Genomic DNA, 15,156 nt, shown 5'->3' with positions numbered 1-15,156 from the left:
CATTATTTGTTTCATGATAGTAGTATATTAGTTTGTAAAATAAACAAAAGAAAAAATATATTATCATTGATAATATTTATGTTACCCTTGAATGTATTTATTCGTTAATAATAATTTTTCGTATATTTTATTTTATGTTATTTTACTTGTCAACTCAATTTTATAAAAATTTGGAATTTTTAATAGTTTATTTATATACTAAATTTATGAATTTAAATTGCTAGTTTAAAAGTATTTTAAAATTTTCAAAAATTTCATTTAAAATGCTACAGAGTATCATTACCCATTTTATGAATTTTATTTGATTTTATAAGTTATAAAAATGGCAAAACATTAGCTAGAATCTTAATGTATTAAATCTGAAAATTTTTATAGAGTTTGTAATCTATAAAAGATTTTAGTATTTTTATAGTTTTCTTAAACATTTTCAATTTGAATATTTTTTTAATATATAAATGAGTATGTCTAGTTTTACTATAGAAATTTTCGTAATTTTTCTAATTAAATATGATTTATGAAAATTATTACAAGATTGAGTGTTAAACCTCAAATTTCTGTGGTAGAGTCTGTGAGTTGTGAAAATAATTTAATTTTTAGAGTTTTTTGAATTATTTTTGACTTAAATATTTTTATATAAATAAATTAGCATGTATGGTTTAGTTTTGGAAGTTTTCAAAATTTTATAAATTATATGGTATCTATTAAAATTATTACAATAATATATGTCCAATCTGAAATATTTTTGACAGTGTTAATGATTTGTGATAAAAATTTTGTTTTACATGGCTTTTAAAATATTTTCAAGTTTATATTTTTTTGAAGAAAAATGTCAATACTTTATATCTGCAAAGTTTGTAAATTTTTTAGTTACATAGAATTTTATAAAATTGATGGAAGCTTGAACCATCAAACCTAAAAACTGTTGTTTGTGTTCATGAGTTGTGGAAGGAAGTAATTTTGAGAAGTTTTATATATATTTCTTAAAGCTAAATAATTTTTGGTAAACCATTTATATGTCTTATTTGTCTCTGCAAAATTTTGTAATGTTTTGATTTGTGTAGAAATTTATAAAATTCATGGAACAAAGGTTGTACAGTATAGACATTTGTTAGTTAGGTTTAGGATTGTTCATCTTAGACACTCTTAGAATCTGTAAAATTAGTTTTGGAATTGAGGATTTTCAATGGGATTTAGTGATATTACTAAGAGTATTATTACAATTTGAATTCATTGGTTTTGGCTAGGATTGGAATAGGTTGTACGTGGTAGCTTAGATGGTCTAAGAGTTTATGTATATTTTTGCTCTTAATCGAGGTAAGTAAAAACTATTCTTTTTGTATGCATATAAACGTTATATGTTTGGAAATGATAGTCAAATCTGAAAAATTTAGTTTTCGCAAGTTATATAATAATTTTATAAACGTTTTCTATCAAACCCAAAGAATTGCTACAAATGTTTTGTTTATATAATATAGATATTTATTTGATTTATATATATAAAATTGTTTTTGTACATATATGTAGATCGTAAGTTATATAAATGATATTTCATTCTGTTTGTATGAAATGACTTTTGTAAGTTATAAAATATTTTTGTATACGTTTTTGTTCCACTCAAAATTTAAATACTTAGTATTGATTTAATAAAATTATTTATGGTACATTTATGATCTGAAATTTTGTTTATATATGCGATTTTGACTCATTGCCTATAGTCTTTGAATATTCTTTCTAAACTCTAAAACTATAAGTTTGGTCCAGCTAGATTATCTATTCTGTTGTGCATATTTTTGAAATTTTGGTCGGGTCACTGGGATTATAGGTGACATTTCATTCTAAAATTCTTATCGGGTCATCGGGAGTACAGGTGACACTATGTGACAAGAGTTTAAAATAAATTTTCGCTTAAGTTTGGTAGTTTGAAAGGTTATAAAATAATTTATTTATTTATTTGTGGTTTTATACGTGTAAGCACCTCTTTCTGTTTGATCTTCTTTTATTTGATTTTATTTATAAATATTTGAATTAAATTTTTAAGTATGCATATATAACGTTTAGTTTCTGCTTATTGAATTGACGACTCACCCCTCATCATGAACATTTTCGCATATTAGAAATGCCATAAAGTGTGCGTTTTTGTTTAGCATTTGGGGGAATAAAAAATAAGAGGAGTTAGTTGGGAAGATTGACTAAAAGAAAAATAAAATATATTAGTAACTATTTGATTGTATGTTTTGTTTGAAAGACCTTTTTTTTTCTAATGTTTTGTGGTTGAAAAACTTTGTAATCAAGATTTGACTTTATTTAAGAGATTTTCGAAGTTTTTTGAAGTCATACGTTTCATTATGGTTTTGGGGTGTTTCACCTTCAATAAGAGTAAGTCTTTTTGTTGATAAAACATTATAATGGACTAAGAATAACTCTAGGTTTTTGCGACGATGCAAAGATCTGTCACATGGATCTGTGCGATTTACACATATTTGTGTGACAATCCAACCACTTTGATTGGATTTTTGGTGGTTTCTCGATAGACGGAGAAAGCTTACCGGTAATGGGATTGGTGATGCACTAAAGGGAATTGTTGGAAACAACAGTTGTTAGAAAGAGAGAATAAAATATTGAGAGTGTAAGTTCAATGTTTTGAACTTTTAGAGGGCATTTGGTTAGAGTAATGTTTTATTATCAAAATAGAGAGATTATCTTGAAGATAGATTACTTAGAAGATTACTGGATATAAATGATTATTATGTTCGATAAAATTTTATAAGTATACATAATTATTGTGTTTGATTAAATGTAATAAAAGAATACTAGTAAATTATTTTACTTAAATACTTTTGAATAAAATTAATAGACAAAAATTTGAGGAAAAAAATAAAAACTTACTGTGAGAATGAGCGCTTTGGCCGGTGATAAAATTTCCAGTGAAGGGGTACTATGACGAAAGAAGATACGCAAACTTTCGTTTCGTCAAACAGATAATTAAATAAAAATTTGGGCACTAGCCTACCGATCAGTTTCTTCACCGAGCACTTTCAGTTTCTTTAGAAACCCTAAGCCGGCAAATTCTCACTCACCGGTTTCCAGATTCAGCGATGGTTGACCCGTCGTTACCGCCTCTGCCTCCGACGGAACGCGCCTCCTCTGAGTCGAAGGAGGACAAGTCGTCGGTGCTCTCCGCCGCCGAATTACTCTCGCGTTACGAGGTCCTTAAACGACGGTCGCAGCGCATCAAACGACTCTCGAAGCTTTACAAGTCGCACTACTGGGCATTGATGGAGGAGCTGCGAGCGAAGCACAAGGAGTACTACTGGATGTACGGGAAGAGTCCGTACAGAGACGACGACCAGAGTTACAAAGAGAATAGTCATAATGATTGGAGTAATGGTAAGATTAAAGAAGAAAATAATGGTACGAACCGGATGGAGGGAACCGGAGAGGACGACGGTTTGATGGTGAAGAAGTGTGGTGTCGCGGGGTGTAAATCGAAGCCAATGGCGTTGACAAGGTTTTGCCACCCCCATATCTTGTCGGATTCGAAACAGAAGCTGTATAAGGCCTGTTCTTATGTTGTTAAAAGGTATTTTTATATTTAATATTTCTATTTTTTAAGTTTGTTGAAATCATTTTGTGATTGATTTCTGTTTATCATGTTTGTTTAGTGATACTGTGATGAAATTAATTTGTGTTATAGGTTGCTGCACCCGGTTAATAGTCTTTTTGAAATTTCTTTGGTTGAACAAATGAGACATAAATTCATGAGCTTTTATTTTTCTTCTAATTTTGGAGTTTGAGATTTTAGAAGTTTTCTGGGTATGATTTTACGGATTTTTTTTTTATGAGTTTAAGGTTTTGAGGGATGTGTGATGGTTTTTGAAAAAAAAAAAAAATCCAGTTGCGTTTAGCTGATTAATTGAATAAATGATATGGAATTTGATAAAGTTGTGGGGTTTAGGAGGTATGAATGGGGAGTTTTATTTGATGAGTTTTAAGATTTCAAGGAGTGCCTGTGATATGCTTGTAAAAATATTGAATATAAGGTGGATTGTTAATTTTCTTTAATAGGGAAGTTGGTTAATTTTATGAGGTCTAGGTAGGTGTGATTTCAGGGAGATTATTTTTCTTAGTTCTGTGGTATCAAGGATGTTTTATGATGAACTTGAAAGAAATTTAATTTGCAGTGAATCCACTATTTCCTTTGGAATTTGATAATATGTGTGAAAGCTGGGGATAATTCGATGATTGAGTGGACGGAATACAAAATCATAAAGTTTGGCTTAAGTTTGGAATTTGATAAATTTGATGGAAGTTTAGGTGGGAATGATGATAGAGTTATTATTATTTTTATTTTTTTGAACTTGAGGATGTCAAGGATTGTTGATGACAATTTAAAAAAAAAAAAATAATCTAGGTTGAATCTTGGATTCTATTTTGGAGTTTGATACTATGTTTGAAGCTTGAATTAATTGTTTTTTGGAATCTGTGTTAATTGAATAATGAAACACAAACTCTTGAAGGGATAGAATAAGTTTATAAACTTATGGAATTTGATTAGATTTTGTGGAATTTTAGGCTAGCATCATTTTAGGAGATTTTATAATGTGAGCAAATATGTGAATTTGATAATAAAAACTGATCCTAGCTTAAGCTTTTTGAATTCTACTTATTGTTTAACTAAAAAATGGAGTGGAATTGACAAATTCTTTGGCCTTTTACAAATTTTAGAAGTTTTTAGTTAGTTTCAAACTTTTCAGGAACATTATAAAAACATAGCCAGTGGTTGAGGAAGTTATGCTTGAATCTATAGATTGTATGGTTTTAAGATTGTAGTTTCTTTCTCTTTTGGTTGTGGACTGAGTATCAATCATTCGATTGTATGTTTCCCTTGTTTGTGTAGGAGTGTTGCCTTGTGACGTGGTTGTCATGAGATGTTATTCAAGTGCTTGATGTTCCAAAGATGTGTTTTCTTAATTTTTTGTTCACTTTTTCTGTTTTTTGGGATAGGAAATGTAGTGCACAATATATTTATAGTAAGAGAAGATGGGAAAATGGGGAACCAGTAGTCAACTATAAAAACCTAAAGAAAACTAGAAATTACTCAAAAGAGCTTGAACTTAAGCCACTGGATAATTTTAAATCTCTAAAATTTTTTATTTGGTTTAGGATGAGACGAGTATAGAAATTTGATTTTAGCATTTAATGATTCCTAACGAACATTGTGCTCAGTGAGTAATAGATAAGAGTTTGGTTTTTAAATTTTAGTGTCAGATGATATACAAAGGACAGAATACTCTACTATACAGGATTTATACACAGGTGTTCACATATGAGAAGGTGAATTTTTTATTCTAGTTTGGTCTTTAGAGATTGGTAATCTAGGTCATAATGCCTTGTAATCTCACTATCCAATAGATTTGCATTTCTTGGAAATGAAATTTGGCATTATTAAAACTTAAATTTCACTTGCATTTTGTGATTGTTTTTATCAAGAACTAAGCCATTTTTGTTATCTTGGAGAGTATGTTGATCAAGCCTGTGCTAGTGGGATATTTGTGTTTTTGCACTAGATGTGGTGCTAAGTTCTTCTAGTTCCATGCATTCGAGATTTAAGAGCATGATTGATATAGGTATAAGTACACTTTCATTATTGAGGGATATAGCAAGTTTCATGAAATTGCATTTGGTTGGATCATTCCAAAATTAGTTTTCAAAACAATTATAAAAATTATTGTAGAATAAGAAAACTAAAAACCCTGTTTTCTGAAATATTTTTTCTTACATTTGTCTCATTTATAATAAATAAAATTACTGGCTTTAACGTCAAAATAGGGTGAATTTGACCCGAGTTGAGCTCACCTTATAGGTGTTTGAGTTTGACTTGTTTGAGATGATTCAAGCTTAAATCGAGCTTTGAGCTTAACTCAATATTAAAATTACATTGTTTTAATTAATTCGTATCGAATTTTTTTGGGTTCGCGAGTTTGACGATCCTAACACTTCTAAAAATCAAATTCGAAAATATTTAACTTTCAAGCTTGAGTTTGCTTAAAACTAGCTTGTTTCGGGCTTGTTTGAGCCTAGCTCAAATAAGTTCGGCTTGAATCCAGCCTTACCTTAAAGCCCAAAATTAGACCAAGTTGGCCCAACAATCATAATTGTCAAGTGCGTGTTTGTGGTGTGCCTAGGTGAGGTTTTACTCAAGTCAATGTGGCAATCACCTTGAGTATGGTCAAGGAAACTAGTTCATAGGTGCCTTCAATGCTTTTTTGTACCTTTAGAGAAGCTTTAGGTGCCAAAAAAATGTGCTTTATTATCATCGACAATTTTTGACGTCTTCGATGAGGTTTGAGGTCGTCAGAAAGGTCACTAATGAGTTTTGGGGTTTCTAAAGAGATTTAAGGTTTTTGGAGAGGTTAACAGTGAGTTTTGAATTCGTTAGAGGGGTTTATAACAAGTACTAAGGTTGTGAAAGAGGTTGTTGACAATTTATGAGGCCATTGAAGAGGTTGCTAGAGAGATTTAAGGTTGCTGGAGAGGTCTCCAGTCAATGATTTGTTATAAATGGTTGTAGAGAGGTTTGAATATAATAACCTGTTGTTGGTCTGAGTTGAGACCGTTGATAAAGTCGTTGGTCAGGTCACAGTGTCACCAATGACCTTGAAGAGTTGATAAGCCTGTTAAAGGAGACGACATTGTGATTGAACTAGGTGGAGACTCAAAAACTTGTGAAGTGTTGGAAGTCGCAAAAGGGAAGAGTTTTTGTTTGGCAATTACAGTGGAGAGAGATGAGAGCCACCTATTAATTTTTTTTTATATATATATTATTAATAACCATATTTTTATTAGGTTTTTGGTAAGTTAACTATTTATATTGTCTTAAAAATTTGGAAAAAAAAATTATATTGTAGTAAAAATTTGTTTTAAATTTATTGGAAATTGAAAAAAAAATAGAAATGGGAAAAATTAACAGAAATTGGAAAAAAATTAATGGAAATTAGAAAATTTTATATTGTAGACTGTGATTCATCATAATAATACAATTTTTTATTGCCTTGGGTATAAAGCGGACAACTTTGCTTTGCCTTTTTGGCCTAGGTGATGGGACGTGTTGCCTTTTGGTGTTTTCCACCTTTGGTAACTGTATCAGCAATTAACTCTGTCTTTCGATAAAGCCTTATTATTATTAATATGTTTTCAATTCTGGTGTACTACAACGGAAATCAGATTTCATTCTGGGGGCGGATGTAATCTTCTTGCTTTATGCTCTTAGATTATGAAATGAGCTCTGATTGGCCCATTCTGGATGAGATTAGTATTGCTTAATGTTTACAAAATCATTTATAGTGACTGCATATGTTACTTAAAGAGAATAAGAAGCTGCAGAAAAAAAAAAAAAATTCTTTATCTATGATTCAAATGCTCAATAAGCTGTATGTATTTTCTGAGTTGTGTAACACAAGGATATATTCTACATTTGCTTTCCTGTTGGATACTGGTTCTGAACTGGGATTTTTGTTCATGATTGCTTCTTCCTGTTAGAAGAGAGAACAAAAATGTCCTTTATACAATGATTTTCTTAACAAATGATGGTTTATATGCAGTGGTCATACTGGACCTATTCTCTGTGGAAAGCCGACACTGAGATCCACTGTTCCTTCTCTGTGCTCCAATCATTTTCAGAAGGCAGAAAAGCATGTTGCACGAGCCCTTAAAAAGGCAGGTCTTAATGTCACTTCACCAAGCAAGGTTGCTCCTAAATTACATGTTGTTGTTGCAGAATATATCCGCCAAATCCAAACCAAAAGAAGAGCTGTACAGAAGGCCTCTATGGCCAAAATTGAGATTAAGGAAGAAAAAGCTAGTTAAAAGTCTGGTTGGTTCTGCAGATTAAACTGTTTAAGGCTTGATATCTCTGCAAATTGAAATACTCAAGGCTTGATGTTTCTGCAGATTTTGATCTGTGTAGATAGGTTCAATTGTTTATGAGGCTGATAGATTTCAAATCTGGGTGTCAAGTGATATTTGTGATTGAATGGAGCTAGACCATCTTGGTGCGACTTTGGATTTTGCCTTGCTAGTCAATTCTCTGTGCATGCTGAAGGTATATCTTCTGATTACTTCACATTCGAAGTTGTTTCATATGTCCTGAATATTTAATATTTGTCTTATATCCCATGCAAACACATACAACGAATCTATAAATTTAGTTATTAAGTAGACTAGTTTCATTTGTTGATCCTTGGTAGAAGATTTAGATTGCCTGTTTTGTATTGTATAACTACTAATTATTTAAGCTTGGTAATGAGTAGGAACCTGACTTTATGAGTCTGGCGATATGCAAATATAACTTGGGGTTCTGTCTCTATTAGATTAGTCGAATCCTTCAAAAAAATAATAGTTGGGTTTGCAATCCAGCTGGGAATGTACATGTTAGTGCATAAATACTCGAAAATGGCATCACTATCTTGCATTTGTCAGTTTGCGTCATTCATTATTATAATAGAGGTTTTAAGAACATCACTACCATGAATTTGTGACAAAAATAACCAATAAGTACCTATGTGTGTTATAGAAATATTTTATGTCAGTCAAGTACCCTCTGTTCTTAAGAATTTATCTTGTTTCATTTCAGGTCATTCTACTTGTGTATTATAAATTCGAGGTGGACACATGAAATTACTGATTCTTAGTAATGGGTGACGTAAACGAAGAATATGGAGTTCAAGACTCAGTTTATATATATGCTACTGGAATTGTGGGAGAATTGGCTGGTGAAAAAATATATATATGTATAATGACGGACATTTCAACAGGCTGTTTGGTAAAATCCATTTGTCTGCAATTTTTTTGCGTTGATTAATTGTCCATATTTCTAAATCTTGTATGAAAGAATGCTATCTGTGAATGTCTTGTTCTACTGATACAGTGATATAACACACACACACACACACACACACACACACACATATGTATGTCTATGTATTTATTTATGTATGTATGTATGTATGTATGTATGTATGTGGGTATATGATAGGTACTTGTTCTTAAAAGTTGGGAAAATGTTATTCTTCGTCTGGATCATTAGATCATAGCTTTGTTAGTTGTTGGACGTGCGTGATCCAGAGCCTCGAATGGGATAATGTTACCTGGCCGTGTACTTTAACTCTGAAAGGTTTATGTACAATGACATCACATCAACAACGATGACATTCTGAAATGACCCCAAAACTAGAAAACAAAAATCTTGTCGCTGTCAAAGTCATGGACTCATGAACATGGGCGTTGAGTTTTTTATGGTGAGCAAGCTGTACAAATTAATGCCGAAATTGTAGTTGGATTGATTATTATTATTATTATTATTATTGAAGCTTAAAAACTCACACGCATCATTTTCACCCGTGTTTAAGACATGTCAACTACCTTGGCTACAAACCAACTTCTTGCAATTATGGTTGGATGTGCTATGTGACAGTTAGGTGGCATCATCCAAGAACGGGAATGGACCTAAAATAATAATAATAATAATAATAAATTATTAATTTTGTTGTTATCTTCATCTAATTGTTATAAATAATGATAAATAGCAAGATTTAAATGTTATATTAATTTTAATTTTATATTGTAATTAGGTTTGTGAGAGCAAATTAGCATAACCCAGTTAATGAAACTTATGTATCATCATTTTTACAACCTTTTAATGCTTAAAATGAGTTCATTAACTATAACCTGAATGACACGTAAATCAATTATCGTCAAATAAAATATCTTTCCATTGATTTGATCTGTCTGTGCAGCATTGTCATACATAGACAAGGTACGGATGTGTCACTTTTTCCCCTCAAAGTTGTAAAAGTTGCCCACCCTAAGATTTTGTGTAACACTTGTCCCCCTCAAATTTGGAAAAATTAATGCTATACCCTCAAATGAGTTTGATTTGTTAAATGTAATAATGTATGAAATTCTTTTTAAAAAAAGAATAAACGATTAGCGATTGTATCAAATAACTTATCACTTTTACATTATAATATACAAAGAACAGTCAATCACGTTGGCCAAAACTTATGACTGTTTGTTTCAAATTATCAACTATTTAATTCAAACTTTCGGGTTTCTTTTGATAGAAAAAGTGTTGTTTGTCATTTAATTTTTACCAGTTATATTCTATTTGCCACCCAAAGTGCGGCGATTAGGGGGAGCAGAATTTAGGGGCAAGTTTATTTAAGTTTGGTAAGGTTGGTAGAAGAAGCCAATGCAGCAGTGCAAGAAAAACAAAAGAAAAAGATTGGTTAATTTGGGTATGACTGGATCTGCCGCAGCTTGTCGTGTGAATGGAATTGCCTATATTTAGTAAATTACTTTTATGCCATTTGATTTTATATTAAATTTGACAATAAAACCATCTACACAATTTTATATATAAATAACGACGTATCATCATTTGATTGAATATTATATGATGATATATCATTGTTTGTGCATATAATACAACTCTAAATTTAACATCATAATTTGGCATAAGGATGACAAAACTGTATATTTAAACTTAAAGAATGGGAAAATATTATTTCAACAAATTTTGAGCAATAAATAATCGTTCTCTCTGAATGCTAAGGACCTACAACTTGTACAACAATGAATAAAGGGATCCAATCGGGACCATCCAACACAATATCTGTACGCATTGCCAGTTGAATATTAATATTTTCCCAAATGGGTTTATTAATAGCTTACTATTAGCAGTCATATTTAATTATTATGGTTGTAGATTAATTAACCTAATTCCTACATTTAATTTGGTTGGTAAAACATTGGAAAGGATTTTTCAGCATAGAAATAAATAAATAATAAATAAATAAATATATAAAATAAAATAATCATTAGAGACTGAGAGCTTGGTCAAATATAAAAGCACTAACTCACAACATTTAGAACCCAATTCGTCAAATTAATTTTTTCTCTTTAAAAAAAAAAAAAAAATCTCAGAACTCAGTTGAGCTGTTGTATAAGCTTACCTTTAAAGTAAGCACTTTAAAAAAAATATATAATCTATCAAATTCAATTAACAATTATAATTAAATTTCATAAATAAACCCATTAATTAATCTGCCATTACTTTTGGTTACGGAAATTTGGTACAACATTAGGAGCGATTCTGGCGACCCCATTAAAGTTCCAAATAATAACTTTCTAGTCCCATGAAATTGAATCAATTGAGACCCACATTATTTAATTTGATTAAACTAACTTATGTACCAGCTTTACCAACATTTATTCATTAAAAGAAATTGCAATTGGTTCTTTGATATAATCACCGAAAATATAAGTAACATTTACACCATATTGTAAAGGACTGGCATTGATGTATAATTGAAAACAACATATGTGGATCAGAAATTTTTAACATAATTTTAGTAAAATTAGATGTTCGCTTTATTACCTTTGGACCATTTATTTTAAATCTTAAAACTCAATAGTATGCGCATTTTTGTTATTTCAGAAATTTTATTTTATTTTATTTTTTATAATTTAATCAAACCTCAATGGTATTATCATTGACTTTGATCTTCTTCTGTATCTTTTAATTTCATTACAAATACTACCTTTTTTTTGCGGCATATCCACACCAACTTAAAAAGCATAAACCCAAATACAATTATTTTTTTAAATGCAACTAAATTACATGCATTTTGAGTATATACATAAATAAATCAATAAAACTATACATACATACTTTTAAATACATAAATAGATACATACATATGATGTTATAATGTGATTAGATGATTTTTGAATTAATCATAAAGTAGAATCTAATCATATAATAACATATTATATGAATACTCCTTTATATATTCAAATATGTGTATGCATAATATTGCTGTGAATAAATAACAAGCCCTTCAATATATATATATATACACACACACACATATATATTAAGCCATATTACTTGGATTTCTCAACCACAAATTATGGGTGCCCTTTACCAAGAACCCTCTACTCTTCTCCCAGATCTAAAAGTCTCAATCCATGACACTTCTATTGTTTTTCCCGCCCAAGAAACTCCAAGAAAATCCATTTTCTTATCAAACATTGATCAAGTTCTCAATTTCAATGTTGAGACTCTCCATTTCTTTCCACCCCATAAAGATTTTCCTCCGCATCTTGTGGCTGAGAAGCTCAAGAACACTCTTGCCAGTGCCTTGGTGCCATATGATTTCTTGGCAGGAAGATTGAAGGAAAACCCTACAACAGGAAGATTAGAGATTGACTGCAACGGAGGTGGAGCTGTTTTTGTGGAGGCATGTAGTGAATTCTCTTTGGATGAAATTGGAGACTTGGTTTACCCTAATCCTGCTTTTAAAGAACTCATTAATGGAAGGCAAATTGTGAATGAGTTGCCGGGACAAGGTGATGATCACCCTCTTTGTATTTTCCAAGTAAGTTCAAAGAAAACAAATATTTATTCCTTAATGTTGGAGACTCAAATAAAAAGAAAGAGAATCCTATAGCTAATAAAATTGAATAAAGTGAATGATATATAAGTGTGTGGATTGAACTCTAATAAAAACCAATTGATTTTGTATAATATAGATTTCAATCTTTACACTTATAGGTATAATATATTTTCGATATGGTATCAAAATATAAGACCAATATATTTCTGGGTGGGTCAAACAATGGGTTTAACAGTCTAGGTGGTTACACTTGAGTAAAGATGGTATATAAGTGTATGGATTAAACCTTAACACAAATCAATTAGTTTTGTATAATATAAGTTTTGATCTTTATACTTATTTTATAGACCTAATATATTTCTGACATAGTATGAGAGTACAAGCCAAATGACGGACTTAACAAGTAAAAGTATTTTTAGATACAAGTGATAATATACTTAGTTGAAAATTAGCTGAGCTAAACAGCGGATTAACAATCTATGATGGTTGCGCTTAAGTAGAGATATTGAAGACTCAAATAAAAAGAAAAAGAGTCTCACATATAATAAAATTGAGTAAAGTGAGTGGTATATAAGTGTGTAACTTCAATTTTAACAAAAACCAATTAATTTTATATAATATAGATTTTAATTTTTACATTTATAGATTCAATATATTTTCGGCATTCAATAATGCATGCTCGTTCTATTATTACTTTTGCTGCATTACCTATGTGGCGATGGATAATCCAAAATTTTCTTTAGGGTGATGTAGTTAGTGGTTCATCTACCAAGACCAGATTATCAATAAATGTACATTTAAGATGACCGTGACATGAACTTGAAAAGCATTTACCGCCGAGTTTTTATACCTAACGTGCTCATATTTTTTTCCGTTTTAATAAATTTATATCATTGTCTTCATCTAACTAATATTGGGTTCTACAACCCACGAGAATCAACAAAGAAAGCAAATCTTCTATAATTTCTTTCTGTTATTTTCCTAATTATCTAGTCAATACATGGTACTCATTTAATTTACCAAAAATAAATAAATATATTTTTTCTTCTTTACAGGTAACATCGTTCAAATGTGGTGGGTTTGTAATGGGCATATCAACAAACCATGCAACTTTTGATGGTTTAAGCTTCAAAACTTTCCTAGAAAATATTGCTGCCCTAGCTGCTGACAAACCATTGGCAGTGATTCCATGTAATGATAGAAATCTTCTCGCGGCTCGATCCCCACCACGTGTCACTTGTGATCACCCTGAGATGGTTGAACTTAAGTTCCCCCTTGGTCAAAACTCCAATGTTGCAATGTTTGATGCCACCCCAGAAGAGCTAGACTTCAAAATTTTCAAGCTCACTGCTGCCAACATTACTTCCCTCAAGGATAGGGCAAAAGAAACTTGTAACATTCAAAATTACAAACATATCACTGGTTTCAATGTGGTTTCTGCACACATATGGAGGTGCAAAGCATTGTCATTTGGTGAAAATTTTAACCCAGAAAGGGAATCTAGAATGCTTTACGCCGTCGACATACGACCTAGATTGGTCGCACCGTTGCCAACATCATACACTGGGAATGCAGTGTTGAGTGCTTATGCAACTGCCAAGTGTGAAGAATTGAAAGTGGAGCCGTTTTCAAAACTGGTGGAGATGGTTTCTCAGGGAGCGAAACGAATGACAGACGAGTATGCACGGTCGTTGATAGATTGGGGAGAGTTATACAAAGGGTTTCCTCGAGGGGAGTTTTTGGTGTCATCTTGGTGGAGATTAGGATTTTCAAAAGTGGAGTATCCATGGGGGAGGCCAAGGTATAGCTGCCCTGTGGTGTGTCACAGGAAGGACATAATCTTGTTGTTTCCTGACATTGAAGATGATGAAAAGGGGGTCAATGTTTTCGTTTCTCTGCCTAAAAAGGAGATGGACAAGTTTGAAAACCTCTTCAATGAGTTGATCTCGGATTGAAGAGGACTTCTACTTAATAATTAATAATTAAGTTTCTTGATTACGTCTCAACTAAATAATGTTAGTTAAATGTATACGCCTGTGAGCATGATATATAGTTTGATTATTGCAAATTAATTTCAATATTAATTTGGTTTACATCTGTAAAGCTGAATCAAGATTTTGATGGCTATACAAATCATGTGCTTTTAGTTGAAGCCAACTTCAAAATAATTTATATATTAATATCAATAAAACTATATATACCTACTTTAGATATACAAATATTATGCATTTATAAGTGTCATCACATGAGTTAATAATTTTGAATTAATGATAAAGTAACATCTAATTATATGATAATATATATGAGTGTATATATAATTATATACCTAAAATGAGTACATATAATATTATTCTATTAATCTATGGTTTTTGTTTATTTAAATTAAACACACCTAAATTAATTTATTACTAGTGAATATGTTATGGGTTCTACATAAATTAGTAATTTGACTTGAATTTTTGTTGCCCTGTTATTTAGCAATCAGTTTTGACCATGGTTATCACTATTCAACAATATGGTAATTATTGTTTACAGGGTTTTTATGGTTTTTAAATAATGATATACATGGTAGAATTTTTTTTTAATTGCAGGGGTAATATTAATTATAATTTTGGTTTATTAAAACTGAATAATTGAATAGTTTGATAACAATTTATAAATTAGTTTAATGTGATTTATGAGGATGAGTTTAATAATA

The 15,156-nt window shown here is 30.8% G+C and overlaps 2 protein-coding genes across 2 annotated transcripts; both read left to right on the top strand.

Moving 5' to 3' along the window:
* Positions 1–2,875: 2,875 nt before the first annotated feature.
* Positions 2,876–8,905, top strand: LOC123220138 (INO80 complex subunit D-like). Its single transcript, XM_044642165.1, has 3 exons — positions 2,876–3,580; positions 7,602–8,101; positions 8,633–8,905. The coding sequence occupies exons 1-2, from the start codon at positions 3,096–3,098 to the stop codon at positions 7,864–7,866; spliced, it is 750 nt and encodes a 249-aa protein (XP_044498100.1). The 5' UTR covers positions 2,876–3,095; the 3' UTR covers positions 7,867–8,101; positions 8,633–8,905.
* Positions 8,906–11,939: 3,034 nt separating this feature from the next.
* LOC123220489 (fatty alcohol:caffeoyl-CoA acyltransferase-like) lies at positions 11,940–14,610 on the top strand. Its single transcript, XM_044642728.1, has 2 exons — positions 11,940–12,440; positions 13,514–14,610. Exons 1-2 carry the CDS (start codon positions 11,973–11,975, stop codon positions 14,411–14,413), a joined length of 1,368 nt encoding a protein of 455 aa, XP_044498663.1. The 5' UTR covers positions 11,940–11,972; the 3' UTR covers positions 14,414–14,610.
* Positions 14,611–15,156: the final 546 nt, after the last annotated feature.

Source organism: Mangifera indica, chromosome 7 (assembly GCF_011075055.1).
Source record: "Mangifera indica cultivar Alphonso chromosome 7, CATAS_Mindica_2.1, whole genome shotgun sequence".
NCBI lineage: Eukaryota > Viridiplantae > Streptophyta > Magnoliopsida > Sapindales > Anacardiaceae > Mangifera > Mangifera indica.
This window is presented reverse-complemented; position numbering and strand designations above follow the sequence as displayed.

Bases quoted from the DNA above. Each gene is read 5' to 3' on its own strand.
- LOC123220138 (XM_044642165.1), top strand. From the start codon at position 3,096: ATGGTTGACCCGTCGTTACCGCCTCTGCCTCCGACGGAACGCGCCTCC. The intron at 3,581-7,601 runs GTATTTTTATAT...GTTTATATGCAG, and splicing joins TGTTCTTATGTTGTTAAAAG to TGGTCATACTGGACCTATTC.
- LOC123220489 (XM_044642728.1), top strand. From the start codon at position 11,973: ATGGGTGCCCTTTACCAAGAACCCTCTACTCTTCTCCCAGATCTAAAA. The intron at 12,441-13,513 runs GTAAGTTCAAAG...TCTTCTTTACAG, and splicing joins ACCCTCTTTGTATTTTCCAA to GTAACATCGTTCAAATGTGG.